This window comes from Empidonax traillii, unplaced genomic scaffold (genome assembly GCF_003031625.1).
Source record: "Empidonax traillii isolate 1590-97213 ecotype Southwest subspecies unplaced genomic scaffold, ASM303162v1 scaffold1138:size371499, whole genome shotgun sequence".
NCBI classification, from domain to species: domain Eukaryota; kingdom Metazoa; phylum Chordata; class Aves; order Passeriformes; family Tyrannidae; genus Empidonax; species Empidonax traillii.
This window is the reverse complement of record NW_020956331.1, coordinates 44770-72696: the sequence shown is the minus strand read 5'-3', so window position 1 is coordinate 72696 and position 27927 is coordinate 44770. Positions and strand designations below refer to the sequence as shown.

At 54.1% G+C, this 27927-nt stretch overlaps 1 protein-coding gene across 1 annotated transcript in view; it reads right to left on the bottom strand.

Annotated features, from left to right (window-relative positions):
- Positions 1-27724, bottom strand: part of AR (androgen receptor) — a 36901-nt gene extending 9177 nt beyond the window's left edge. The window contains exons 1-3 of the mRNA XM_027905277.1: positions 26705-27724; positions 9038-9189; positions 1288-1404 (exon numbers count right to left, since the gene is read on the bottom strand). Of these exons, the coding sequence (XP_027761078.1) occupies positions 1288-1404; positions 9038-9189; positions 26705-27597 (1162 nt within the window). The 5' untranslated portion in view covers positions 27598-27724. The remainder of the gene's footprint in view (positions 1-1287; positions 1405-9037; positions 9190-26704) is intronic.
- Between the last annotated feature and the right edge of the window lie 203 nt (positions 27725-27927).

The window sequence follows — 27927 nt, the reverse complement described above, 5'->3', positions numbered from 1 at the left end:
CTGTGGGCAATCATAAGCCTGCCTGTTTGTAACAATTGCCTTTACACTGACATCCAAACCAAATGTAAAACAGACCAGGCAGAACAGGTCAGGGTGACCCAAAGAGCTGAAGGAAAAAGAAGGGGGGGTGTATTCACATTAGCATTAATTCTGTCAGTGTGTCCTGCAGAAGGCGGCTACACCAATGTATGTCTTCTCCTACTTAAGGAAACTTCACCAGGAAAAAGCACTTAAAAATAAGCTAAAAAATGGGGATTAGGACTACATCGCCTTTTGGGACCTTTGGGAAGAAACAAAACAAAACCCTCTGCTCATTGGTAAGCCACAAATCAGAACCATTTCAGTAACAAGCCCCTCAAGACAGCATTGTGGCAGCCCAGGAGACTCTGCCCATCCCAGCAATGGGATTCAGATTTAACCCAAAACACTGGCACGTCTGAGCAGCCTGGGCTCCCCACTGCTCACCCAAGCTATGCCAGGGCTCCTCCCTGCACCCCATAACACCCCTCCAACCAGGGCTTCCCTCAGTCCCCTTTTCCAGGGTATTTTCTTCCTCACTCTCACATCATGGAATCACAGGATGGTTTGGGTGGGAAGAGACCTTGAAACTCATCTCATTCCACCCCCTGCCATGGGCAGGGACACCTTCCACTAGCCCAGATTGCTCCAAGCCCTGTCCAGCCTGGCCTTGGACACTTCCAGGGATGGGGCAGCCACAGCTTCTCTGGGCAACCTGTGCCAGGGCCTGCCCACCCTCATCCAGGGAAGGATTTCATCAGATCAGCTCAATGTGGAGCCACCCACTGTAGTTTCCAGATTTTGTACAGAAAACCTCAGATTTTGGATATGGCTGCTCTGTCAGATTTTGGTAGGGCTAGAGGTTTGGGAACAGAGACAAACTGCAACAAGGACCTTCACCAGGGACACGGGCACAGCTTCCATCCAGCAAAGAAAAACACCAGGGCTGTAATTTCACCAAGAAATTGCCCCTTTCTGCCTGGGAAAAATCCCACCAAAAGAGGGGAGTGCTCTGCTCTGGGGCTCCAGGAGTGGGAACCAGCTAACTTGGCTGTTTACATTTTTTCAGATTAACAACATCGGAAATCAGAGAAAAGAATGTTTCCTGAAATGCAAACAGAAGTTAGTGAAATTCACAGTTCTGGTGTGAGAACCCTGCAAATGCTTCCTGAAGCTCGTCATGCTTCATCAGCCTCATTTCCCAGCCATTTACTGACTGTTCATACCCTAAGTGATGTGCAGGGACCTGGGAGGGGACCCTGAGCGTACCTCCGAGCGTCATCCCAGCCTCGTAGCACTTCCGCAGGCGGCAGGATGGGCAGTTTTTCCTTCGGAACTTGTCGATGGTGCAGTCGTTCCGGCTGGCACACAGGTACTTCTGTTTACCTAAAACACCAGAGAAATGGAACGTGGGTTCTGGATACTGATGGGAGAAATGGGCACGGGCTTTTTCGATATCCCCAGGGTCAGTGGCATGAGGAGAAGAGAGGGAGAGGGATAGGAGGAGGGGGAGAAGGAGACCACATCAGTGCTGGTTTCCCAGTGCACTCTCCAGAAGAAAATTTATGTTGGAAGTCGGTACCTTTTGGGAAAACAGTACAGTTCTGCCTTTGGTGCTGCAGGATTGGTTCATGGCCAGACACTGCATGAGCACTGGCTCCCCAAAATGCAGCTGGGTCACTGCTGTTCTCCAGCACCCTTGCCCTGCACTGCTGCCCTTCGCCCACCCACAGCAGAGGCTTTTAGACCAAGGTCTCCAAGGAGGAAAGTCCTCCAAGACTCTGCACAAAGACTGCTGCACTCTGCACAGTGCAGCACAGCAGAGGCAAACAATAATGACAAATTAAAAAGCACTGAAATGTGGAGAGTTGGGTTCTCATTTTTAAAATGTCATCCATCTATTGCCCAGCTTTTGGTGGTTTTCTTCCAGAACACCAAAACCCACAGTTTGATCTCCTACCCTGACACTCACCCACAGTTGTCTGAACACAGTTCCCAGACTCACTGTACAACTACAACTCTGTACAAGCCCTTTTGTGGCTGAATTGCTTTTTGTGTCACCCATTAATGCCAGTTGGGTCTGTCAGCTGCAGGTTACAGACACGGGGGTTGGGGAGCTGCTGCTCTGCAGGTGAGTCTGATGCCACCATGCCCCCTGGGCTGCACCCACAGCCAGCCAGGAGGGAACCGGGACCAGCGACTCCCTGCAAGGGGAACCTTGCACATTTGCAGGTGTTGGGGGCTGGCAGAAAATTAGGAAGTTACTTACTGTCAGACTAACCTGCACCTCAGACTCACCTTCCTCTCAGAGAGCAGCCCATGCAGATTCAGACCGCAGCTTTTTTGTTTGCCGCCCCATTTGCTAGACAAGCCACAAACGAACCACACAAAACTCCTGACTCATTGCTTGTTTCCTTGTCAAGTATAAACACATTTACAGCATCAGGATTTATCTTCAAGTAGTTCTTCAGATCACTCCAAACTAAACCAGGCTCAGCCCGCAATAGAGAGGTGCAGCTCACAGACCCATGGGCAGTCCACATGGGAAATCAGCCCGTGGCCTTTATTATCATCCTGAAAGGGTTTGCTTCTTGCATTCCTATAGGAATAGCACTTTGGAGTCATCAGAAGTCTGTTTACAGGACGAGGCTGAATTCAACCCCTAATGTATCAGTTTTGACAAGAGATGCAGGGATTTTAGTGCACAGATTTAAAAATCCCCACCTCCCTCACACAGCTCCGGCACTGCTGTCCTCAGTGGCACTGCCTGTGGCTTCCCCAGCACCCTCATGGGTCCCTCTGCTCCTGCCCTGCCGGGGCACCGGCAGCACCAGCCCCTGCTGCCACCTCTGCAGACCCCCTGTGCGAGGGCACAGCACCCAGCCTGTCCTCTCACAGCACCCAAGGGCTGCACAAACACCCTCCATTCAACCTTCTCAGAACCATCCCCTTCAGAGCGGATCATCACCCGCCCCCACGCCCCGGCCGTCGTGGCATTACCTGCCACTATCTGACACTCCTAAATCCCTCTAATACTGTCCTCAGAACAGCTCTTCTCACTCACCCCCCTGCTCATTTCCCATGTGAAGGGCACTCAGGCAAGCCTTAATGACACCTGAATCCCAAAGAGCACAAGCACCATCCTCCCTTCCAGCAGTTCACTGAGGAGGATGAGAAATAAACAACTTCAGCTAAAACTGGGTTACCTGGAGTTATTTTTGTGCTGGAGGCACTGAACTCTAGGCCATTGTCCCTCCCCTCAGCCTCTTCAGGTGCTTTCATCAATTAGGAATGGGCACCCTGCTTTCTGAGGGATGGAGAGCTGGAATGAGATTTGGCTCCTGCCCTGTGACAGTGCCTGATGCTGGGATGCTGCAGAGCTCATCAAACCAGCACCAGTACAAGAGGCTGACTTCCAGCCCAGCCCATGGGGCCACCCCAGTGCCTGGCTGAGGCTGTTGGGCTGCAGCGACCAGTGCTGCCCCAGGAGCACCCACACACCCCTCCCAGCTCTCCCCTCAGCTCCTGTTCCAGCCCTGTCTCACCTCCCTGGTCTAAACTACAGCATTTTCTGCAACAATAGCTCAAAATCTTCCAAAAGGCCAGGCCTCTCCTGTGAAGGGCCCGAGCAGGTGGCACCTGCAAAGTGTGGTACCACTGCTGCCTGAGCCCCCAGGGACACTGCAGGGTCAGGCACAGCTCACTCCCAATTCCCCTGTGCCAGAAGCAGCACCCACCAGCCCCAGCCCATTCCTCATCCCCAGCATTCAAGCTGCATCCCAACACATGGGCTCTCCCCCACCCCGCTGTGTCCCCCAGGCCCCCACAGGAGGGGAGCAGGGGGACAGATGAGATTTGGGAGTGGGGTCCAAGCCCTGCTCAGTGAGGCAGCCGTGCTGTTTCCCATCAGCCCCTCAGCAGCATTTGCCAGCTCTGGCGCTGCTGGGAAGGGACATGGAGAGAGAGCCTCTCCCAGCAGTCAGGAGCAGGTGGGGTGCCCCAGAGCCCAGGGGACAAACCAAGGAGCCTCCAGGATGGCCGTGCCTCAGCATGGGCTCGGAGCAGCACAGGCTGGGAGCTGCAGACAGCTGCTCTCCCCACAGCCATGGGACAGTGACATTGCTGGGTGGCCAGGACAGCTTCCTGGTTCATGAAGGCTCTGCAGGGCAGGAGCCCATTCCCTGTTGCCTGAGCCTGTACAGGTGAGCCCTGTTTGCTTCACGCTGTTCACCAGTGACAAAGAGGGAAACGAACAACCATGGCAGGTCATGGGGCTGCTGCTGCTCCCTGTGACATGAGCTGCTCACCTCACCCCACCTCATCCTATTCCTGGGTATGCAGAGACTCCCTTTATCACCACTAGGGAAGGAGCCACCATCTGTAAAAGCCCAGAGAACTGGGAAGGGTGGCTGGGACATAGACGAGTTCCTTCTGGATGAACTAACTTCTTGCACACCTGTTTCTAATTTCAGGGTAATCCACTCTCTTCATTTCAGAATAACTAGAGACATTTGCAATCAGCTGTTCTTTATTTGAAGATAAATGCTCCAGTTTTCCTTCTCTGGAGTTTAACTCCGAAATTACATTTTCATCTCCTTTTCTTCACTGCAAACAAAGATTGCATTGTGTCACTGCAATGCAGAGGGTCTTGCTTTGCAAACCTGTACACACAGGTCCAAACCTTACACCCACTCTCTCGTGTTCCCCAGGGGTCTCACTCTTGGCAAGGCCCATCTCCCAGCACTGGCAAGGTGTCTGCCCAGGGAACATCACCCAGCTGAGGACACTGCAGGTGTCACCCTGAGAAGTCCCTGCTCCTCGCCTGCCGCCCAGGTCCTGTTTGAGATGTTCAGGTGAGGAGCGAAGCCATAAGGGCACCCAACATCCCCTGCTCTCCCAGAGCAGCTCCCATCGTGAACACGCTGCTGTGCCACTGCCCCCTGTCCAGGAACAGCCCGTGCTGCCACCTCAGGCCCGTCCTGTGCCACCTCACCCCAGCAGGAAGATTCTTGCACCACCTCCGAGCCCCTCCCGCCCATCCCCTGGGACTGCAGTGCATACCTGGAGCCAAGGGGAGGAGACACTTTCCAGCCTCGACTAAAAATTGTGATTTATGGAGGAGAGTTGCTCAATCCAGAGGAATTATCTAACTAACAGCCTGCAGCAATTATCTAACTAACAGCCTGTTACCACACGACCTGTTTTGCCCAGAATAACTTTTTCTTCTAGACAGCAAAGTAATCTGTGCAAACATCTGGAGCAAGATTTATGACTGTAAATGTGAAAACCCACTAAATGCCTTTTTGAAGACAGATATAAAACCCAGTAAATGCCTTTTGGAAAAGGAAGATGCCTCTATTTCTAGGGCATAAACCAAATTTTAAGAGCTGGGGGATAAGGCCAAGCTTTCTGCGAAAGCGAATCCCCCAGGGCCTCATATTATCACAGAAGTTCCAGTGCTCTCCCAGGAAGCCTTTGGTCCTCAGGCTGTCACCAGCAGGGCCTTGGCCAGAGCTGAGCCCATGGGTTTGGTGTCTGGCACCACTTCCCACATGATGCCCCCATTAATAACCCAAGAGGGCTTGGCCACGAGGCTCCTGGGAGGCAGCACTAAGCCACTGCTGATGAACCACCTTTGCAAAGTCATTTTCTGAATAGTCCCTGTATTTACCAGATGGCTACAGAGAGCATGGAGAAAGCATCCAGAGCTTCCCCAGCTCTGTTCATTCCACTTTCTGCTCTCCCCACGGATTTTTAAGGCAAGTAACACCGAAACAGTCATGAGGAACACACCACTGAAGCAGAAGCGTTGTGGTGCTGCAGCACCACCAAATCTTCTGCAGAGCTGACTTGTTTGCATGTCAGATCAGCCCAGGAAGGAGGAGAAAGCATTTCAAAATATGGCAAAGGCCTTTGCAAACATTCTTTTTAACTTGGTGTCATCTTGCAATCTGGCAAGATACTGCTGAGTTGGCCTGGTGACACCTCTCTGGTGCAAGGCTAATCCTCAGCAGGTCAGGACATAGAACACTAATTCGTATGGAGAGTGATGGAGGCAATCAAAGCAGCCTGCACAGCAGCCTGGCTGGGTGCCCACTAGGAAAAGTGCCAAATACTGGGTTATTTTTTTCATTTAGCTCTTTGCTATTTAAAGGCAGCCCCATCAAGAGCACACCCCAAGGCATCCCAGTCCTGCACTGCCAGGAATGTTGAGCAGAGGCAGCTCTGGGCTGGCCCAGGTGGCCACCAGGTCTCAGCAACCTCAGGGGGATGTGGAAGGTCTGCCACTCTCCAGGGATGGATGCAGGGACATGGACAGGATGGGGACAGGAAGCCCTGGGCTGCTAATCGAAACAGAAGCTGCTGTGTTTGAAGCATTTTTCAGTTTCAGGGGTAAGGGTGGCATTATGAGAACGGAACTCAGATGTCTTCAACCCACCCCAGCCAGCCTAACCATGCCAAGAGAGGCCTTGCCTACTCCTGCCTACTTGTATCAAGAAAAACAACATCTGTGCTGAGGTGGATGAGCTTTTTGTTCACCAAACGAGGGGGAGGAGCCCTCCTTTGCAGGCAGCAGAGGAGCAGCAGCCCAGCTGGCCGGGCAGCCAGCCCCAGCCCTCCAGACCCTCCAGACCCTCTGTGTCAGGACCCCCAAGTGGGTGACAGCAAGAGCCCAGTGCTGGGCTTGGTCACAAAACAAGGGCAGTCATCCTGCAGGCAAGGGGATCCACACCAGAGCGGGGCAATCTGCAGGGTGTGCTTCAGTGCTGTCCTAGACACAGCCTGGACATGTTGAGAGAGTCCACGAATCAAGAGAGCTGGCAGAATGAGATCAGAACACTCCTGCCTTTTCTGTTACCTCTTCCAGCATCTTTTTGAATGAATAAGTTGAACCTGAGCTTGTGAAAACCCTCAGATCAATCAAACATTTCATCAGATTAGGGGTAAGAATGCACTGCTCCCGCCTGAGAACCCCTCAGCCTGTTCAAAGAGAATAATCACCATCACAACTTTGGTTTTAAAATCTTTTCCCTTTCTCTCCACCAGCGCATTTCTATAAAACCTCCTTACATTTTGGGTCTTTTGACCATGGGATGATCTACTCAACACCTGGTCTCCTGACACCTGAGAGGATGCATCTTTCTCAGAGGGGAGCAGGAGTTCCAGCACAGGAGCCAGCAGGGCTCACTGACAGAGCTTAAAACTGGCTTGGAAGCACCAAAGGGACAAACCCAGGCTCGCTAGTGGTGAGTGATGGGATGGTGTGCCAAAGCTTGAGAAAACCAGCACTCATGGATCCCTCAGTCTGCCTCGAGAGGTGTTGGATCCCAACGTGGCCAAACACTTCCAACCCCCTGCCATACTGCAAGGCTGAAGAAACAGGAAGAGGCATAAATACCATTTAAATTAATGATATAATGCAATCAGGAGAGGAAACAACCCCACAGTACATGACAGTGGAGCAGTGTGAACGGCCCAGGCTGCCCCTCTGCCCCGTGGGCACCTCCAGCCCCTGTCACCCACAGGACAGAGCCCATCTCGGTGCCAGGGGACCGCAGCTCCAGCACTGACCCACAGACACGGGCGTTTTGGCTGCAGTTTGTGTGACTGAGAGCCAAGACTCCACTTACTATAAATCAACAATAACTTGCTGACTTAAACAAGCATCTGTTATTTACTCTGGCTGCGTAAGCCAACCCACTTGGCCTGACACAGACTGGTGTGTAGCAGACACAGATCTGCAAATTATTTACTTGGGAGAAATATGCCAAATTTATTAACTGTTATTTGACCACCCTTTCTGGCAACAGGACACTGATGTCCCCTGTGGCACAGAGCCATTCTTCCCTAAACCAGCACTGGCAAGTTGGTTCCTGGCACGCAGCAACCAAAATGTGACTCCAAACCCAGGCAGGGTAATGATAATTGATCTAGAAAGCATCACTCTGACAACAGCAGGTGAGTACCCCCAGTGTGGGACCTCTGCTGACAGAGAGCAGAGGGTGGGCACAGGGGGAGGTCCCAGTGAGACAGAGGCTCTGTTCCCATTGCTGCTGCCAGCTGAGGACCACAGGGCCTCCCTCTCCCAGGGACACCACGGCTGGTGACACCGGCTGCCAACAGCATGCACCACCTAAATTGTGCTAGCACCAAGCAAGGGGTGCTTGTGCTGCTTCATCACTCCTGAAAACAAGCCCAGGGAGTGACTGCAGGCACGTTGCATTGCTAATAATTTTCCACAACAGAGACTCTCACTGCTGCCAAGAAACCACAACTCTGAACTGCAGGTAGAAACCAGACATTGCTGAGCCACAGCCCAAGGAAACAGCTGGGCTAGGTCCTTCTGCATGCTCATCAGCGAGGAAAGACGGTGCAAAGGCCTTGCCACTGAGAGGAAACATTTGGGCTCACATGTAGCGCTGGAGAGCCTGGCACTGGGAAGCTGGACATGAAGGAGAAGCTGCTCTCTCAAGGGCTGGGGAGAAGGATCATGGACCCTGAGGTCAGAGCGCAGCTCCTCATGGACAGACAGCTGTGCTGTTTTGCAGGCATTGACAAAAGTGACCCTCTGAAAAGGGCATAGGAGACGAAAAGCCTCCCCCAGATTTGGAGCTGTGGGTCTGAGATCGCAGATGGGCTGATGGGAGCTTAAAACACTCCACAGAGTCAAGAGGAGAAGCAGGAACTGACTGCTCTGGGAACTCACCAGGTCATTTCAGATAATCACAGAATCACAAAAGGGTTTGGGTTGGAAGGGACATTAAAGACCATCTTGTTCCACAACCCTGCCATGAGAAGGGACACCTTCCACTAGACCAAGTCGCTCAACGCCACTGGAAAGAGCAGTGTTTTGGTAAACTGGTTTGGCTACTTTTTGAGGGCAATATGTAATGTGGAATGACAAACACAGGACAAAGAAATTGATTTATCCTGGATTTTTCTCCTTTCCTGGTTTAAGAGGTCTTAGAACCCACACCGTGCCGTGGCAGTGACCTTCCCTCCTCTCTGTCCCCACTACCTTCAGCCGCCCGTTTGAAGAAGACTTTGCAGCTCCCACATGTGAGGGCTCCATAATGGCACCCAGATGCTTCATCTCCACAGATCAGGCAGGTCTTCTGAGGTGGAAAGTAATAGTCAATGGGCAGGACATGGTCACGGCCAGTCTCCAACCTGCAGCATAAAACAGAGAGAACAAGGGAAGGCTCAGCAAATGAGGCCAGGACAAGCTACAGGGAGCACTGCAATGGTGCCTGGGAGAACCCTTCTGGCAAACCCAAAACTGAGGTGATGAACAAGCCAAACACTGAGCAGCAGGCAGGTGAGCAAGGACTGAGCCAAACCTGGTCCTGACCACACAGAGACCATGCCTGGTACCCCTCCTGACGCTGCCCCTGGGTGCAGTGTGTGACAGTGCCCACAAAGTACAGGCACAGTGATAGCACAGCCCAGAGAGAGCAGGTGACTGAGACCAGCTGTTCCAGTGCTCATGGAATTCTGGCTTCAGTAACAAAGCTTGTACACCAAACAAGGCAGAGCACAGTGCTGCCAACTGCCTAATGCCACGTTAACCACCCAGCTGAGCCGTCCCAGGAGCCCACCCCGCTCTCCAAACGCATACCCATCACACTGTCCCCATCCTCCCCTCTCAGCCGGCACCTCCTGCTGCCCCCTCCCCACCCTGCTCGGATCTGTTTGATCAAATCCATGGAGAAGCTGCTTTTCCAGAGGACATGGCAGCAGGAGAGGGGCTTATCCAAATCAGGAGCCAGCATGCCCAGGCAGTTTGGGGAGCAAAAGCACATTGAGTTATTTGCTAAAACTTGCTTTTTCTCCTACCACTGGATGAGGCAATTAGCTTCTAACAGTCTGCAAGCCACTTCAACTTTTGAGTAAAAATTAGATCCCTTTTGGTTTCTGGCATTGTTTGTTGCTTTCAGGTGGGCTCTGAGAAATCAGATTACACGAACAGTGAATGTGACAAAGATGGGACTTCTTGGAAAAAACCTTTATACCCAGAAAAGCCCCACTTGGGTCCACAGTAAACCCCAAACCCACTGAACACAGATTTTTCCTTAGATATTTTAATTCTGATAACAAGAGCTGCTTTATTAGTCCAGATTATCCAGTTCTCCTTCCCGAGAGACATAAATGAAACTGAGGAGAGAGAGGTTTTAAATGGTTTTTATATGAGCTGGGATGCTCAACTCTAACCCAATACAAGGGTATCTCCAGGGACCAGTGGGGTTTGCCTGTCACAGTGGGCAGGGCTCTTTGCCAAAGGACAGCTCTTTTCCAAGCCCTGGATGGCTCCTCTCCAAGTACTTGCAGCAGGTGTGTACCAGTGTGCCCCTAGATGTGCCCGTGCCAGGCTGAGCAGGGCTCCCTCCCCACGCTCCCTGTGCTCAGCCACCCTCACCCCCATTGCTGCCCAGGGATGGAGACTGGCGGGCACTGGAAGACATGGAAGGTGATTCTTGGCCATGGGACTGGCTCCTCCAGGGGCAAAGCTCCTGCCTGTGGGGTGTGGGCAGCCCCATCAGGGCAGGAGATGCTGATCCAGCAGGCAGGGAACGGCTTGGCTGCGGGCCCTGCAGCACTGACACGATTCTCAGCTGCCTCCCACACCTTCCCCACAGGCAGCCACTGCCCAGAGCCGAAGGATCTGCCCAGGGACGCCCTCAATTTTAAAATTATGCCAATTTGCTTTTTCTTTTTTATTTTTAGAGAGAGAATTGCAAGAAAAACATAATTTAAAACGTGGGCAACTCAGAGTGAGCTGTGCTAATGGTTACCTTAACGATCCATTTTCCAGCTTCCAAGAGACATTTCCAGGCATTCTCAAAATGTGCAGGTAATAAATAACACTGCAATGAGCCAAACAGGTGCCTGGGGAGGTTTCAGGGGGCAGCAGCACTCCGGGCAGAGCCTCAGGCACCCCCTGCCCCAGGGTGCCACCCCCTTGCCTCCACACAGGGCACAGGAGGGACAGGAGGGTGGCTCAGCAGCTGGCTTGCCACCTTCCCTCCAGGTGGAAATACGTACCCTGTGGGTCCCTGCTGGCTGCACCCCCTCCAGAGCCGCAGGAGTGTGGGGTGGAACCAAAACAAGCCCCGAGCGTGCTGCGGGGGGCTCTGCAGGTGGTGCAATGTATGGCAAGTGTCAGCCCAGCCCAAAGCAGGGCGATAGCGAGCCGGGGCAGACACAACTGGGCCGCGCTGACAGCGGGTGGCCATGCCAGGCCCGGCACACGGCCCGAAGGCCAAGGTCAGTGCTCTCACAAAGGAGCTCGGCGGCTTTCATGGCGGGAAAAAACAACCTCGGTATCTCTCCTCCAGCTGTAGGAAGAGCTTTACTGTTGTTTCAGAAGGCTTCTGTAAGGAAATGGAGAGTTTACTGAGCTCCTGCCATATGCAAATATTTCTGGGGAGCAGAAACGATCGTTTTGCAATGCAAGCACCTGTTTGTCCTTAGTTAAATTTCACCCAGCAGTCACATTTCACAACACATCCAGAAAGCCAAAAGCAAGCACAGGTAAGAGAGGAGAAAATCACTTCTGACCCACAAAGGAAGTTTCCATCTCAGCAACAGCCAGTACAGTGCACAACTGCCCCCTTGCTTGCGACTTGCCCCCCCTAAGCCAGATCAGGACAAAGTGATGGCAGCTGCCATTGCACCCTGGCACATCTGGCACATCTGGCACATCTGGCACATCTGGCACAGAGCCCTGGAGCAGTGCACCCTGATCCCACACCTTGCCCCCTGGGGAAAGGGGTTTGCACCTTCATCACACTGTGTCCAAAACCTGCCTGTCCATGATGCTCAGGAGGATGCTGAGCCCAGAACTGAACCAGCACTCGCACGTGAACTCAGGTGACACAGAACCCACTCCAGTCATTCCAAGTGCTGTCATTTCTGAGACACTCAAATGTTGTCAGGAAGAAGTGTTGCCTTTAAAAAGGCATCACCTGTGCATGGCATGCTCAAATGCAATATTAAAACTAACGAGCTTTCCCTCCTGCCTGGCCTCAGGTCTTTGACTCACACCGAGGGGCCAGACCCATGCTCAGCAAAGGGCACGACTGCTCACTTTGGTCACAGGCTCATGTCCCCTTACACTGTCACTTGGCTGCCAGTGGCTCCAGCCAGTGTCGAGCTGAGTCCACGCCCGCAGCCGCCACACCACGCTCGTCCACAAAACAAGGCCTGCACGGAAACTTTAAAGCATCCCATCTCTTAAAAGGCTGTGAGCAATTTAATCTATGCAGCCTTGGACACTGAATTTATTTCCTTTCTTCTAAATAGCCTTGAGCGTGTTTCCAATCTGCCCCTGCCTTGTTTTCGGTGGGGTGGCTGGCAGCAGAGGCACAACAGCATCTGAGAGCAGAGAAGGGCTCAGTGTGAGCCACAGGCCTGGTAAACACACACGAGAACTGGATCATCACCAGATTTAAATAAATATTAGCAGATGACAACGGGTTTTTCAAACATCCCAGCGATGGGAGCTGGCTAAAGGAAAATGCCTTGGAGAAGGTCCTTCCACCAGCAGCTTTCAGGAGCAGGCTGGGCTCTCCCATGGCTCTCCAGTCCTGGCACTGCCTTCCAGCCTCGGGGGCACAAATAGCTTCCACAAGTACAGCTGCACGAACCCCTTTTCAAATCTCCAAATTAAACTCTGTTTTCTCTTTTCAGATACACTGTTTACTTATTCTGCCAGTTTACTTTTCAAACAGCAGGTCCCCACTGCAGCTGAAGCCTCCCCACCCCCAGTCTCTGGCTCTTTTCCCTCCTGTTCTCTGCTGTGCACGAAGGCTGCTCTAGCCTGCTGCTGCATGGAGCCAGACACTGTTTGTCCTGCTCTCAGGACAGCCCCAACCTGCCAATCTGACCGGCCAAGGCACTGCATGCCCTTTGATGGGATGGATGGTAGAGCCACAGCATAACCCAGGCCCCTGGGGAGTCTCCTCATTTAGCAGTAAATCCTGGGCTCTCACCTTTCAGTCATCCCTAAGAAAAAAGCAGAAAATGAGGTTCTAAAGGTGAAAGGTGGCAAGTTTGCTACAGCTGGAAGGCAAAGCCTGGGCAAAGCCACTCTGCAGCCTCTGCACCTCACCAGTGGCTGTGGCAGAGGCTGCTGTCTGCATTGGGGTACAGCTGAGACCAAAACTTCTGCCTCAAAACCTGAGCTACAGCCAGGAGCTCAGGGAGCAGCTTGAATAAATCAGCTCAGAGAAGAGGGAACACTTGATTTCCCCAGACAGAGCAGGTACCTACAAAAAGAGACAGCACAAGTGCATCGCAAGGTCACCTCAGATGGGAACTCACCTGATTACAATGCACGACAGGGACGAAAAGGAAACGAGAAGCAGCACGGGCAGGCTGCAGCCTTGAGGAGCACCCCCGAGGTCACCAGTGCCCCACACTGTATCCTTCTGGTGACTGCAGAGTCACCTGGAGTCGCCAAGGACAGGACCTTGGTGTCCTTGGTACACAGGGAGCCCTACTTAGTTCCCAAGGAGACAGTCTGTCCTGACTGATATTCATGCAGTTAGTTAAAGCCACACCATAAACTTCCATTCTCAAGTCCATCTCCTCTGCTGATAAAAAGAAAATGTGCCTGTAAAGAAAATCACAAATAATGAGATACTCGATCCACATATTTCATGCTCCAAGGGACATGGCCATGATCCCAGACAGGGTACAGGCTTACAGCTCCCAGAAAAGCGTCCAGGGCACCGTGGGCTTGGAATGCCACGTACCAACATCTGCACCTGCAGGAGGAATTTTACCTTTCCCTCTCCCAAAACAAAGCACAGTGATGCTTATGAAAGCCTCTGGAAGAGGGGTTGATGCTTATGAAACACTCTGGAACAGGGGATGCAAGTTCTTGGTGGCTTTTCCTACAGTCATTGTGCTGGGCGGATCTCCAGAGGAACAGAACCCTGGATCAGTGTCCAGCCACGAGGCAGAGCACCTTGGGTGAACCGGCCATGTGGCCTCGAGGCATTTCCACAAACCACTCCGCCAATCAATGAAGCACCACCATGTCCCAGACTGAACCCAGCAGCTGCTGGAGGGGGGGATGATGGGGCATGGATGGCACAGGCAGGACGGAGACTGATGTCATTGCCACACGCAGACTCCCTGCTCAGCTCTGCTCAGCTCTGCTCTCCGAGCCAAGTGCACATTCTGGGCTGCAGGATAAGCACTGCAGCTGCATTCACCAGCCTCCTGACACGGAAAGGACCCCCTGGGCCTGCATCCTGCTGGGTGCCATCGGCACAGCACTCCCTGTCACCTCTAGCCCGTGGGCAGCCAGCCCTCAAGCATCTCACCCCCGAGTTCCCACTGGGATCACCTCGGGCACGCTGGCTCTTCCCAAGAGCCAGGCTGGCCCCTCCAGCCATCCCTCCACAGGGACCAGGGGACTGCACCCCCGCCCACGTGCCAGAGGAGGATGCTACTGGGACTGAGTGTCCCCCATGGTCCCCCAGCACCCCCAGCTAACCACAGCATGTGCTGCCGAGACAAAACCGAGGTGAAATAATTCCAGTGTCAGACAGAACTCCAAAGGTATTCAGAATTTAACTTGGCAACAAGGATCAGGTGGTGCTGGTAGTCAGAGGTCAGTGGTCAGCTCCCACTTGGGCTGCTGAGGGATGCCAGGATTCATTCCCAGACTTGGATATTTAAAACACAAAATATTTTCCTGGCTTCCTTTGGCAGTGGGATTATTGCTACGGAAACCAGTGCTACAAATTCTGCATTTTTATTTCTCCACTGGATGAAGCATGAGGTGAAAACAGTCAGATGGCAACAAGGGTGGGACCCAGTGTGGAAAGATGAGGAGACCACAAATACCACGGATTTGGCACCCGACCGGAGAGGCACATGGCATGAACCAGCACCCTCCCCATGGCGCAGCACAGAGCTCTGGGGATGAACAGGGATGGGAGGAAGAAGCAGAGCCTCCCATTTCTGGGAGCAGCCCTCCCTGCCACCCCTCTCACAGAAGGGATGCCAGCGCTCACTCTGGTGGCTCTGCACTGCTGGTCCCACAACTTAGCAGCAGAACTGGGTTATTTTTAGGCATGTTTATACCAAGACCAAATCTTTTCAGAGACGCAGTTGCAGAGGCATAAAAGTCCTTTTCCTTATTATGTCTGGCAGTGGATACAAGCTCTATCTGCAGAATTTCCCTTCAGCTCTGCTGGCAAAGCACTGGGTTTCTAAAGGAGACTTCACAACTTGTGCAACACTATCATGTTGCCGTGCCCTCCAAACGGATCGTGCTGTGAGTCATCCCAGACAGCATAAACACACTAATTATAACCAAGGTTTCACTTATTTATTGCGAAGTCTCCCTGGCACTCTTAGCACCGATCTCAGCAGCACAGGCAACGTAGAGGCAAATTCCTCAGCAACTCAGGGCCACCAGTTCACATCCACCGGCCCCTCCTGCCCCGTGGCCTGGCCTTCCCAACGTGTCCGAAGATCACAGCTGCCCACACCTGTCAGCTGCAGCAGGATGGGGCATGAGCAGAGCGAGACCAGCCCCTCGGCAAGGCCTGCATGGATGGGTGGATGGATGGATGGATGGACGGACACCCAGCTGTGCTGGTATCAACCCCAGAGGCACACACCCCCACTCTGGGACATCCCAGTCCTGCACAGCCTGGGAAACAGAACTTTGATGCCAGTTTGCTCCTTCAGTGACACCAGGCAGGGACAGACAGACCTGTCATTTTGGGGGGCTGAGAGCATTTCTGGGGAAATACAGAAGGCAGAGCCCTGCAGTGCTGCAGCAGTGCAACTGGCTGATGCCAGGGACTCATGGGCATGAGAGGTCCTCCCATCACCACAGACCCACACTGGAGCTTTCAGCAGCCCTGCTAGGCAGCAGTATCCAGAGAGAGCCATGGCAGTTTGGCAGTCAAAGCCCTACCCCCTCCTCCTCTGCCATGCTCTTCCGAGCAGGCGAGGAATGAAAGCAGACAGGAATCGTTTTCTTTCAAGCCTGCCTGCAAACCAAAACAGATGCCACATCTAATTTTAGGCCTCCCAGCCTTGAGAGTGTTCTCTGAAGTCTCTCTGAGTGAGCACCAAGATAGTCAGCTCAGGACGTGCTGCCACAGTGGCCGCGCACCCACCTTGACCCCGATTCTGAAATGCCAGGAGGGCAGGGGCAGAGCCCCATCCTCTCCTCCAGATGGGAGGGCACAGCATGGCCAGCAGTTAACAGATCCCCACTGATCCCAGGGGATCCCACAGGACACACTGAGCTCCCTCCACTAACTAGAATCAGGTGCAGAGGGACTGGCTGGCCACACTGCTAACCCCAGGCTGCCACCTTATCCATGCTGAACACGACAACTGCTCCAACTCAGGCCATAATCCAAGGATTTACGCACCCATGTCGCAAAAGGGAGGGTGAACTGAGCAAAGAGAGAACCACTGCACCCTGGGCTCCCCTTAGCTCAGCCCTGTCCAACCCTCTGCACAGCTCCAGGGCGATGTTCTGTCCTAGCACTGTGCTCTGCTCCCCCTTCAAAGCCACCCTGGACACAGCCCAGAATCAAGGACCCATCACTTGGCACAGGCCACACTGTAAACAAGAAAGGAAAAAAAACCACCTTTGCTGCTATTGTTTTTCTAACCATTTAAAGATCATCCCAGGGGACCTGGGAGCAGACTGGGAAGTAATGGGTTTCTTTGCAAGAAGATCCTCTTACCAGGGAAAAGACTTTTTGACCACAGGCGACACATGAAAACAAAGCCAGGAAACGAAACCCACATGAACAGGCTGAGTTCACTGGGATGACCTCACACATTCTGGAGCAGAGGAGCACACACGGGGATGAGGCCCAGAGCCAGCCTGGGAGGTCAGGGGTCCCCATGGATCCACGGGTCCCCATGGACCCACGGCTCCAGGCATCAGACCCAAGAGAGACAAGTGCCCCCAGCCTTGTCCTAAGGGAGCTGGCACGGCCAGAAAGCGAGAGAGTGACCTGAGGGGCTGGTTCTCAGTGTCTGAGTGGGGAGAAGCAGCGATGCCAATCCCACACTGAACCCTGTGCTGTCCATGCAGAGGCTCACAGAGCCTCAGCCAGGGGCCAACACCACCTCCCCTTCCCACGGGCAGCATGGGGCACGGTGCCCGTTCTCCATGGGTATGTCTGCAGATGGAAAACTGCAGGCCCACAAGGGATGGGTATGTTCCTCATACAGAAGAGAATACACACACTAATCTCTGTGTATGGTGTTCATAGAAAGAAGATGATGAACATCCACAAATGTGCACAGGCACACACACAATCCAAGAGAAAATGTAAATCATCTGAGCTGTCTTTGCAGGGGGATTTCATTTTCCCGTTAATGTACCTCATCACTTCCTAGATGAAAGCAATTAATCTGATCTGTACAAAATTCCTTTCCTCCTCTCCCCTCTCAAGAGGAAAGAGGAACAGCTGAGATACTTTGCTCCAGCCCTCCCAATGGCACGTCAGAATATGTGTGGATGCTGCTTTGTGGATTAGCTCGAGACGGGGGAGGCAGGAGCCTTCACAAGGAACTTACCAATACAGAAACTTGTGCCTGGGCTCTCTACTCAGCACACAGGCCAAGGTCAAAGCATTCTTTCTGCCATTTTTAACCAGCAAATGAGCCAGAGCAGCTAAAATATGTAACAACAGCCAAAGTGCTGAGGGGCTGGTAAAAACACCAGAGAAGCGAAGTATTATCTTGGGAGACAGCAGAGGCCCCCTCCAGACATCTGCAGGCAAAGAGAGCACAGAGGGAGGGAAACAAAGCCCAGGATTTTCCCACCTCACCCCAGGGACTGAACACATCCTCTATAAAATGTATTTTGGAGATCTGCAGCCTCCCCTCTGGCTTCAGTGGGGATTGGTCCCACAGGAGGCAAATCCAGGAACTCTCAGCGGGAAGGGAGTCTGGCAAAAGAAAAGGCTGCTGTAACACAGAATGATTTGCCCCCAGGGCTCTTCCCAAAGCCAGTGGCTGCAGCCAGCCTGTTTCTGGTCCTTGCTGGAGCATACTGGTGTGGAGGGAGAGGGCACCCACCAGCCTGCACCCACCCATCCTTAGGTGACTCACCAGTGCACTGAGGCCAGGCTGGACAGAGCTGGGAGCAAGCTGGTCTGGTAGAAGGTGTCCCTGCCAAAGGCAGGGGAGTGGAATGAAATGGGCTTCAAAGCCTCTTCCAATCCAAACCATTCCATGAGTCTATCATCAGACTCCCCAGGCTCCAGCAAGAGCTTGACCCAGAGCCTCAGAGGTGGTGCTGGCACCTGGATCAGGCAGCCAGCACCCAGGACATCCCCCAGCACTGCCTGTCACAGATACCTGGCTACAGACATTAAAGGAGTTAAAGAGTTATGACTGCAGCCATGCACAGCACACGAACAGCAGCCAGGACTCTGCACGGAGCTCTCAGGCAGCTCTCGCTCTGCACAGCCCAGGCAGGGCTCTGCCAGCCCAGGCACACACCAAGTGTGTCCCAGGGCCATCCAGATCTCCAGGCAGATGTGTAAAAGGGTAAATGTACCTGTGCTTGTGCCTGGCTGCTTGCCCCAGCTAAGGCTGCCCACAGTGCTCCCTCCCCTCATGCCAAGGATGGCCTGGACCACTACTGTCAGTGTCCCAGTACTGGTGGTTCTGCACTGACTTTATCAGCCTGATTTAAGCCATCTCTTTTGCCCCCAGAGCTGTTTGGAAAGGGACAGCCACCTTGCCTGCATCTTGAGTTCAGCACAGTCCCTTCATTACCTCCAGGCAGTGCAGTGGAGGCACCCACTCAGCCCCACCAACAGAAACACGGGCTCATTCCAGGAATCATTAGATACTTCATAGGGTGTGCTCCCTCCCTCAGAGTAGCATAGGGAAGCCACCAGGACACCTGCAGAGAGCACTGGTGTAATCCACCTCTGCAGACAGATGAGCTTCCTGGAACTGGATTAACTCGGGGAAAGGGCAGCAGCTATAAATACCTGGAAAAATGGCTTATACTTTTAAGATTATTTCTGCTACTGCAAATCACTTAATCTGAGGTCCGTGTCTCTACAAATCATTCCCATTGCTTTGGAGGACAAGCCAGCACTTGACTTTGTTTTCACTATTTGCAGATGCCTCCCTCGGGTGGGGCCTGGGGAGCTCCAAGCCACAGCACAGCGGGTGACCTCGTTCTTTTTGGCCTCTGCTCAGACTGCACTGAACGGGGAGAAGGCAGCGACAGGAGGGCAATGAGACCAAGCTGAGCCGAGGTGAACAGAGCCTGCCCTCCCACCCCACCCCTGCCTGCGCCAGCACCTCCTGCCGGGTCCCCAGGCACGATGCTGCACTCCCATAACCCCACTTCTGCAAACACTACCCCTGGAGCTGCACAGGGTCAGCCCTCCCCGAGGGGCACTGGGGTCTGTGGAGGTGAACAGGCCAAGGGTCGGGGCACAAAGTCCAGCGCACAGCACGGTCCCCAGGGACGGTCCTGGCACAAAGCCAGCCCGGGCCTCAGGACCCCAGCACCGAGCTGCCAGCACTGCAGCCACTCATACACACCAAGGAGCTGCTGCCAAACCACAGCCTCCTCTCAAATCTCATCCCCTGCCTGCAGAAAAGGGGCAATTCTTGTTTCCCACAATTGCCTGGAAGATGAACGAATTGTTGTGCATGAGTGCTTCAGCAGTAAGGTGCTGCTGAAGCACAAAGTACTACTATTGGGAGTATTCTTTTTACTGTTAGAGGATATTTTGAACCTCTGCCCCTCATCTGGAGCTGGCAGGGGGATTAAGTGTGGTTGGACACGGGTGAGTAGTACAGGCAGGTCAGCAGAGACAGAGACAGCAGTGGAAACAGCGAGAGGGAACTTGGATGGAGAACCTCCATCACAAGTCTTTGCCATGACAACTGGACCAGTTCCTTTTCATTTCAGTGAGCTCCCTCGTACCACTGTTAGTGTCAACAAACAGAGCCAGCTCTGGTCCCTACAGCGTGCAGTGACGGTCGACAGCAGGGCCATCAGACACTGCCATTGCCAGCTCCAGGCATGCCTGCACTGCCCACACACTGAGAGTCACATCAGCCCTATCTGCCTATTAATTATTTACTGGGTAGAAATGCTTTGCTAAAATGGGAGACAGGACATCTGCCTCCTGTGCACGCTGTCTCCTGGCTCTCTGGAGGAAAAGAAAGCTGGGCTCATCCAAGGCAAGAGGAGATCACTCCAGTCAGTGTTCATGTCTTACCCAATGACAACTCTGAGAGGTGCCTGTGCCCTCTGTGCCACGTGACCACCTGAATGTGGTGTCACAGAGCCACCTTTGCCAGCTGGCCCAGGCTGTCCGTGATGGCTTTGAGGCATTTGCTTCACATCAGTTTGGGGTGCACAAGTGCCTTTTGCAGAAAACCTTCAAAAAAGAAAATTCACTTTAACTTGCAAGAAGTAATGAATTGAGATGAACAAGAGGAGGAGAAGCCCTTGGCTCCCAGGCCCTTCTTGCAGCTCAGTTCAGCTCAGCTCAGCTCATGTCCCAGCCCAGTGCTGCCTTCGGGCTCATTAGGCCATCCAGAGGTTTTTCACTTGCAAACCTGTCCAAGCCTGCAAAGCCCCTGGAAATACATGGGGAATGCAGTGGGAACCAAGCATCACAGGCAGAGCTGATGTCCCTCAAGACACAAGGTCATCTTGCAACACACCAAGCACAAAAATCCTCCTTCTCAAACTCAGGTGTTTTGGGCTCCTGTGTCAGGACCATCCCAGACACCACTGCAGCCCAGGGCTGACATAATCCCACGGTGCCCATCATCCCATGGCACCGTGCTCCCAGGCCTCACGCTGAGTGGCTGTTCAAGGGCAATCCTCTTTTTTTCTATATATTTCCAGCATCTCAGAGCCATCCACAGCTGCACAGATCTCCACGATCTGCCAGGGCAGCTCTGAGAAACAAATAGTTTTTACTAGAATTCATAGAAAGTCTCCCACAGAATAGCTTTCTTTCAGTAAACACTCATTTGATAAATTTAAAGCATTCCATGGGACGATAAAAGAAATACAATTACTTTCTTTTGTAATTTTAGTCCACAATCACTAGCAGAAAGTATCCACTGCAAACCCAAACCCAGCAACCTCCAGAGAGTGCTCCAACTCCAGAGAGCAACTGCCAGTAGAGAATTGTTTAACTGGGACAGCCACCTTCAAAACAGCATTTTATAAAGTATGAATGAGGGTCCATGCCAAGACAGGAGTGGAATTGATGGGAATGACAGAAAAACACAAAGAATTGAAGTACTGCTCTCTACTACAAATTGCTCTTAGCCCTGTGGAATGAAACTGCTTTCATCACATCAAAACAAAATGTTCCCATATGACTACAAAATTTCCAATATTTTAGGAAATTTTGGGATTTCTTGCTGCAGTACATGGCACTGTTTCCAGTTTTCCTCCCAGCTCAGTAGCATGCTCTCCTGCCATGCAGACTTTGCCTTCTGATCTGCTCCAGCTTTCACCGTTCCTCCCGCTGCCCATCCACAATGCACCTCCAACTCCCACCGGGACACGGCGGTGACCCCTGGCACAGACACAGAGCGGGCTGTTGTCTCTGCCAGCGCCCAGCACGGCCTTGGAGGATCCTGGCTGAGGGTTTCTGGCGTTGCCCCTCGGATGCCACTCGCACTGGCTGCCTCGCTACAGTGTTTCTGCTTTGATCCTTCCCAGGCTGTCCCACACCTTCCTCACTCTGGGAAAGGGCCGGGGCAGCGACTTCCAGGAATCGTGGCTTGTGTCTCTGGGACACGATCCCAACTCCACACCCACTGACACCCCTACCCACGCTGAGGATCCTGCCCTGGGGGCTGGTACCCATCCCCATGGTAGGGATCTTGTCCCAGGGAATGACACCCTGGGACTACTGAGCCAGGGGGGACTCCTGTCCCCCGGACTACAAAATACACTTCATCTCTTGTTCCCGATCAGTATTTTGACACTTTGAGGACATACTTCTGTCCTCAAAGCAGCACCAAAGCACTTCCTACTGTAAACTGGCTCTGGAGGTGGAATGAAGTTCTCCTAACAAGAAAACCAGTGGTCATGCCAAAGACTGCCTGCAAGGAGTAGTGCAAAGCACAGCTCATCTGTGCAACAGATAAATACCAGGGAATCTGTAAACAGCAGGAAAAATGTAAAAGCTGCACAAGCAGGAGGAGAGCTGCCATGGGCAGATCCTGTACAGCTTCCTGCTCTGAAGCATCAGGAATACAGGACAGAGCACACAAAATACCTGTGTGGCTCCAACCCACTGGTGTTCTTAAAGCTTTCTGTGGATTATTTCTTTGGCAAAATTTTCTGATTTCTCAGCTGCTGCTTCCAACACCAAGTACCCCATAGAGCCTGATCTTGCACTGCAGCCAGCACTTGAGAGAAACTAGGGCAGAATAATCACTGCTGATACCAAGCATGATACTATGGAACCAGTTTCCAGAGGGTGTGAGAGCTCAAAAACTCAAGATGTGAAGAAGAGGATGGGACAGCCCAGAGGAAGATGAGGCAAAGTCTGCCCTTGAGCAGTGAAGAGGCAGAGAGATGCTGTGTGCTGTCAGCAGCCAGGCAGGTCCCACACGGACACCCGGTGTGTCTGCCCTCCACAGCCCAACCCCTGACAGGTGACCCATCTCCCCTTCCCAGTGGTAAAGGCAGAGTTGCAGCATGAGAGAGCAGAGAAGAGAGGGAGGGACAGATGGAGGAGGGAGGGAAAAAGGAGGAGACTGTTTTCTGAGGCTCAGTATATGCTCAGGAGGAGGAAGAGGATCCTCCAGTGCCGTGCTCCAGTGCAGCGTGGGGCAGCGCTCGCTCGGCTGCTCCCAACAGCCCAAAGGGTTCTCCTTGCTGAGCACAACTCCAACATCCCAGTGGCTCCAGTTACCTGGCCTCTGCATATCACTTGTTTCACAACCTCAGCTCCAGTCGTGACTGATCAGCTCCCTGCCACAGCCTGGTGACGCGACAGCTCACACTCAACCGAGCCCCGAGTTCTCTAGTCCAGCCGCAGTGCTGCTGTTACTCTGTGTTTAACACGGCTGTGCCACGCCCCTGGCAGGGAAAGGATTCAGAGGTGCTAAGGAAGAAATTTGTTTGTTTTCTCTTCTCCATTTACCAGGAACCAATAACAAGCTTGACTCTTCCAGGCTCCCTGGACTGGCTGACCACACAGGGTTCTGCCACGCTCCACTTGTCTCCAAAAGAAATATTTACATCCTATGGCCAATCCCCAGAGCAGACAGATCACGCTGACAATAGAAGACAGGAACGTCACCTTCTTCCCAAGGGCTTTAGAGTCCTGTCAGCACAGAACTGGGGGTCCCCAGAGCCCTCCTGGGACAGGGATGCTGGGGCAGCTGCTGCTGGGCACAGACTGGGAGTGAGGGCAGCCCTAAGAGTGGCCTCCTGCTCCATCCCATTTCTCAGGGTTAACAGCTACCCTCCATCCCTTCATCTCTTCCTCAGAACCTTATCTCCTCCCTTCAGAGGCAGGAATTACCACAGGTGTTATCTGTAAGCTGTACCACAATTACAGAGCTGAAATGATTACAGAGCCCTTGAGCCAGGCGATGCATAAACATGTTGCACTGGTCCAAGCTGATCACAGTTGGACTGGGAAGAGCAGACACAGGTAGGTGTGACCAGCAAACACCAGGATTCCAACCAGTATGAGCAACAGGTAACAGCACTTAAAAACATCCGAAGCTACATGGACTGCAGATTTTCCTGAGTCAAGAGACCCTTAAATCCTTTTCTCCCCTTTCATTGCTATGGTAGCAGCTCCGTCTCTGATTCCATTTCAGCTTAAACCAGAGGCCAACCCTCCCTACCCACCACTGAGATTCATGTTCCAAGTCATTCTTATGGTGGCACCTTGGATTTATTCTGTCAGTGCTGTGTCTCGCTCCTGAAACAGGTTATTCGGTCACCTCAAAGACTGCTGATAGTTATGATGCAACAACCAGAGCACAAAGATGAACAGTTCAGAGTCTACAGGGTAACAAAAGCTGGGATTAGTTTGCTAATTACACATAGGCATAATTGGCTCAATGAAGGACACTGTATCAAAAGCTTTAAATTAACCCAAATCATGTTAATGTTCTCAGATGTGCCAGCACCTCTAAACACAGACACCACCCTGCCATCCAAAGGGGCAGAAGCAGCTGCAGACCTGCTCAGGAGCAGCAGGCATCCCAATTCCCCCCAAACACTAACAAACTGTTCACTCTTTAGTGTCATATGGGGAGTGTTTGTCTCTAACTCAAAAAATACCTATCCATACCCAGCCACAACTGCAGCAGGGCAGAGCTGGGGCTTGGGAGAGCTTCACCTGGGAGGGAAGAGCTGCCATCCTGCTGGCTGACAGTTAGACCATTCGGAGAGGGAAAGAAGTGGGAGCAACACACCTTGAAGTGCTCCTTATTCTCCAGAGCAGGCAGGGCTGTGTGTGCCGCTGCCCCCACCAGCACCTCCAGGCACAGGGAGCTGAAGGGCCAGTCGCCCTAGGCTGGTAAAGCCGGGTGAGTCCCCAGGAGTGCCCCCCACTGCCCTCCCAGAGCACTGAGACTGCATCCTCTGAGGCTACGAGAGGAAAGCTCGCTGTGCAGTGCTGTGTAGGACAAGAGCTCAGACCCAGCACCGGACATAAGCAGGGGGGTGCAGGTCCAAAGCCAATCATCCTTCCATCAGGGAATTTTACTACAGAGCTTCTTAGCTCCCATGACCCTTTTTCCTCGCAGGCACTGCCACCTGTAATGCTGGTACATGACCCACCAGGCTCCAGCAGCAGCAGAGGCTGTTCCTGTGCTGGCACCACCACATAACCAGGGGAAAACACAAAGCCACAGGAATGGGCCAGCAGCACACTGTAAAGCTAATAGAGACTTTGCTAGGATGAAGTGTAAACCTGGCAGTGATTAACACACATGGATTGAGCCAGACCACGACAGAGTGTTCCGCTTTCCTTACGGTGTTTGAAAATTGCATCTGAGCACAGAGAAAGGATAAATCCTGCCAGCCATCATACCTTCGCAGCAGCAGGGGAGTGCTGTACAAGCACTGGAGTTCAAAGGACAAGATATTGATGTTGAAAAGGTCACTGTGCCAGCTCCGAGACCCCACTGATCCCACAGAAGTCTGCCAGAGGAAGCAGGACGCAGTCACAGCACACTGAACAGAGACGTAAGGAAAAGGAGGATACAGCACTTGCCTCAGGAATGAGGGAGATGTCATTTATCTCAAAGGCATGACTAGGGCAAAATGTACCTGCTGCTGTCTGGTCCACCCCCACGACTGCCCACTGACCTCCTTGGGAGCCCAGACCTGCTCTCCTCAGTGACACATTCCCTGTTTGTGCAGGATCCCACTGCACAGGCTCCACAGGCAGAACAGCTGCATGGCCGAGCCTTCTGTCAGCACAAACCTGCACCACCATCACCAGCATCCGGAACGTTGAACTTTTCCAACTTTATTCCTCCCTGCTCCCTCTGTGCTTATTCCAGCAGAGATTTATCCAGACTCCAGAGGCACACCCGGGGATTGCACAGCTCCTGCCACGTATGAAGCTCACAGCTGGATGATGCTCACAGCTGGGATTCTTTTTGACCTATCTTTAATTTTATCCTTCTTTTTTGCCAAGCCCTCAACTTCTCTGTGCGATCCTCCAGTAAATCACTGTGTGGATGGAAACTGCCACAGTGCCCAAATGAAGCCATGAACATTTAAAGCACAAACAAGCCCAGAAACAGCACAGTCGTCCAGCGTTAATTTAGAGGGAAAATCAAGTTGTTCATTTCAGCCTTTGCTCCCACCATCCAGAGCACCACAGGGTGAGTGTGTGGATGCAGGACTCCCTCAACTACAAACCCCAGCTGAGGCCTCACACACTCGTGGCTGGGGCTGCCTCTGACCCAGCAGCAAATCGCTTGTGCAGCCCTGTCTCCCTCCCGTTTCCATCAACACAGCCGTGCTCTGCCGTGCTGACAGGTGAGCCTGCAGGTACCCACTGGTTTAGATGCTGTACATGTATTTTATAGAGATGGTTCGTCGCTGTTTTTTGAGGTTAATTCACCAGGAAAAAATTACTTTTGATCAAATCCTACTTCTCAAACAAACCTCTCCTTCCCTGCTGCATTCCCAAAACCTGTTCTAGCCCTGCTTGAAAACACATTTTCTACCTGTACTTAAAACAGCCCCAAAGCACAGGTGATGTTTCTCTGCCGCTACATTCGGCGTTCCCTGCTATGCACAGCGCATTCCGGGCGCTGAGAGGATTTTAACTCGATCTTAAGATCTGTCCATTCTTCAGGCACAGCATCCCGATCCTGCCCACTCCCAGCGGCGGGGAGCAGATGCGTGAGGAAATGCGATAAACAGCGATCTCATGGAACAGCGCAGACACCAGGTACTCCAAGGTACTCCCGGAATGATCTCGCCTAGTCAGTCCCGAGTGACAGCTCCCGGCAAAAGGGAAGGTTCGGCAGCGGAGAGAGGCACCGAGGCGGGGGCAGCGAGGACTGAGCGGGACGGGACTCTCGGGGTGCGCGGGGAAGCTGCGGGAGGCAAAAGGGGAGGCCGGAGCAGTGTCGGGGTGAGAGGGTGCAGGATGCTGGTGCCGGTGGGATGTGGGACGCGGGTACTCACCGGAGGTCGCCGTAGGCGCCGGCGTAGCCCTCGACCCAGGGCTCCAGCTCGCTCTTGATGCCAGCGGCGGGGGCGGCGAAGGGCGCCCGGCCTGGCGGGTACCAGGCGTCGCCGGGGCAGTCGGCGGGCCCGGCGGGCGGCTCGGGGCACGGCCCGTACAGCTGCCCCTCCTCGGCGAAGAAGGTGGGCCAGGGGGGCGCGGGGCCCGGCGGGACCAGCTCGGCCCCGAAGCGGCACGGGCCGCCCCAGCCACCGCCCGCCGCGGGCCCCAGTCCCGCCGCGCTCTCCAGCTTGACGCGGCCGAAGCCGCGGGGCAGCCCCGGCCCGGCGGGCGGCTCGGCGGCCAGGGCGGCCTCGAAGGCGGGCGGGGGGTCGCGGGCGGGCGGATGCGGGGCGCGGGGTGGCCCAGCGGGCACGGCGAACATGCAGTCCTCGCGGGGCAGCGGCTCGGCCGGAGCCTCCAGCGCCTCCAGCGCCAGCCCCATGGAGGCGGACACGGCGCGGCTCAGCTGCCGAGCGCTGTCGCCTAGCGGGTCGTCCTTGTCCGCCGGCTCGGCCTCGGGCGGCGGCAGCAGCGGCATCGATCCCGCTTCGCCCAGCAGCTCCCTCAGTTCGCCGGCACAGGTGAAGGACGAGCCCATGGCGGGGCCGGCGGCCGGCAGCGCCTTCCCGGCAGCGCGGGGCTCGGGGGGTGGCAGGCAGGCGGGGGAGCCCGGCGGCGGACGGGGACTCGGCGGGCAGGGCGCGCTCGGCGGCAGCTGCCCCGCGCCCGGTTCCTCCCGCGGCGGCTGGAAAGCTTCGCAGACGCTCTGAAAGAAGCTCTGAAAAGCCCCGCGGAAGGTCCTGCCAGCCGGCCGCGGGTAGACGCGGCCGACCCCCAGCTGCACCTCCATGGCCAGCGAGCGCGGCGGCGGCGGCGGCGGCGGAGAGAGGCGATGCGGGTGCGCGGAGCTGCGGCGGCCGTGCCGTCCCGAACCCCGCGGGCCGCCTACCCTCGGCGCTGCCCCGCGCCGCCCATGGCCGCGGCCGCCGGGCGCGATGCTCGGTGCGCGCAACAGGCAGGGAAAGTTGGCTGCGGGGGCGCGGGCAGGTGCGGCGGCCGAGCGAGGGGCGGGCGGGGGCGGCCGCGGGGAGGGAGGCGCGGCGAGGAGCCCGCCCCGCGCCGCCGCTTCGCCGCGATTAACCCCGTGACGGCCGCGGCAGCGGCGCCCGCCCGGCCCGGC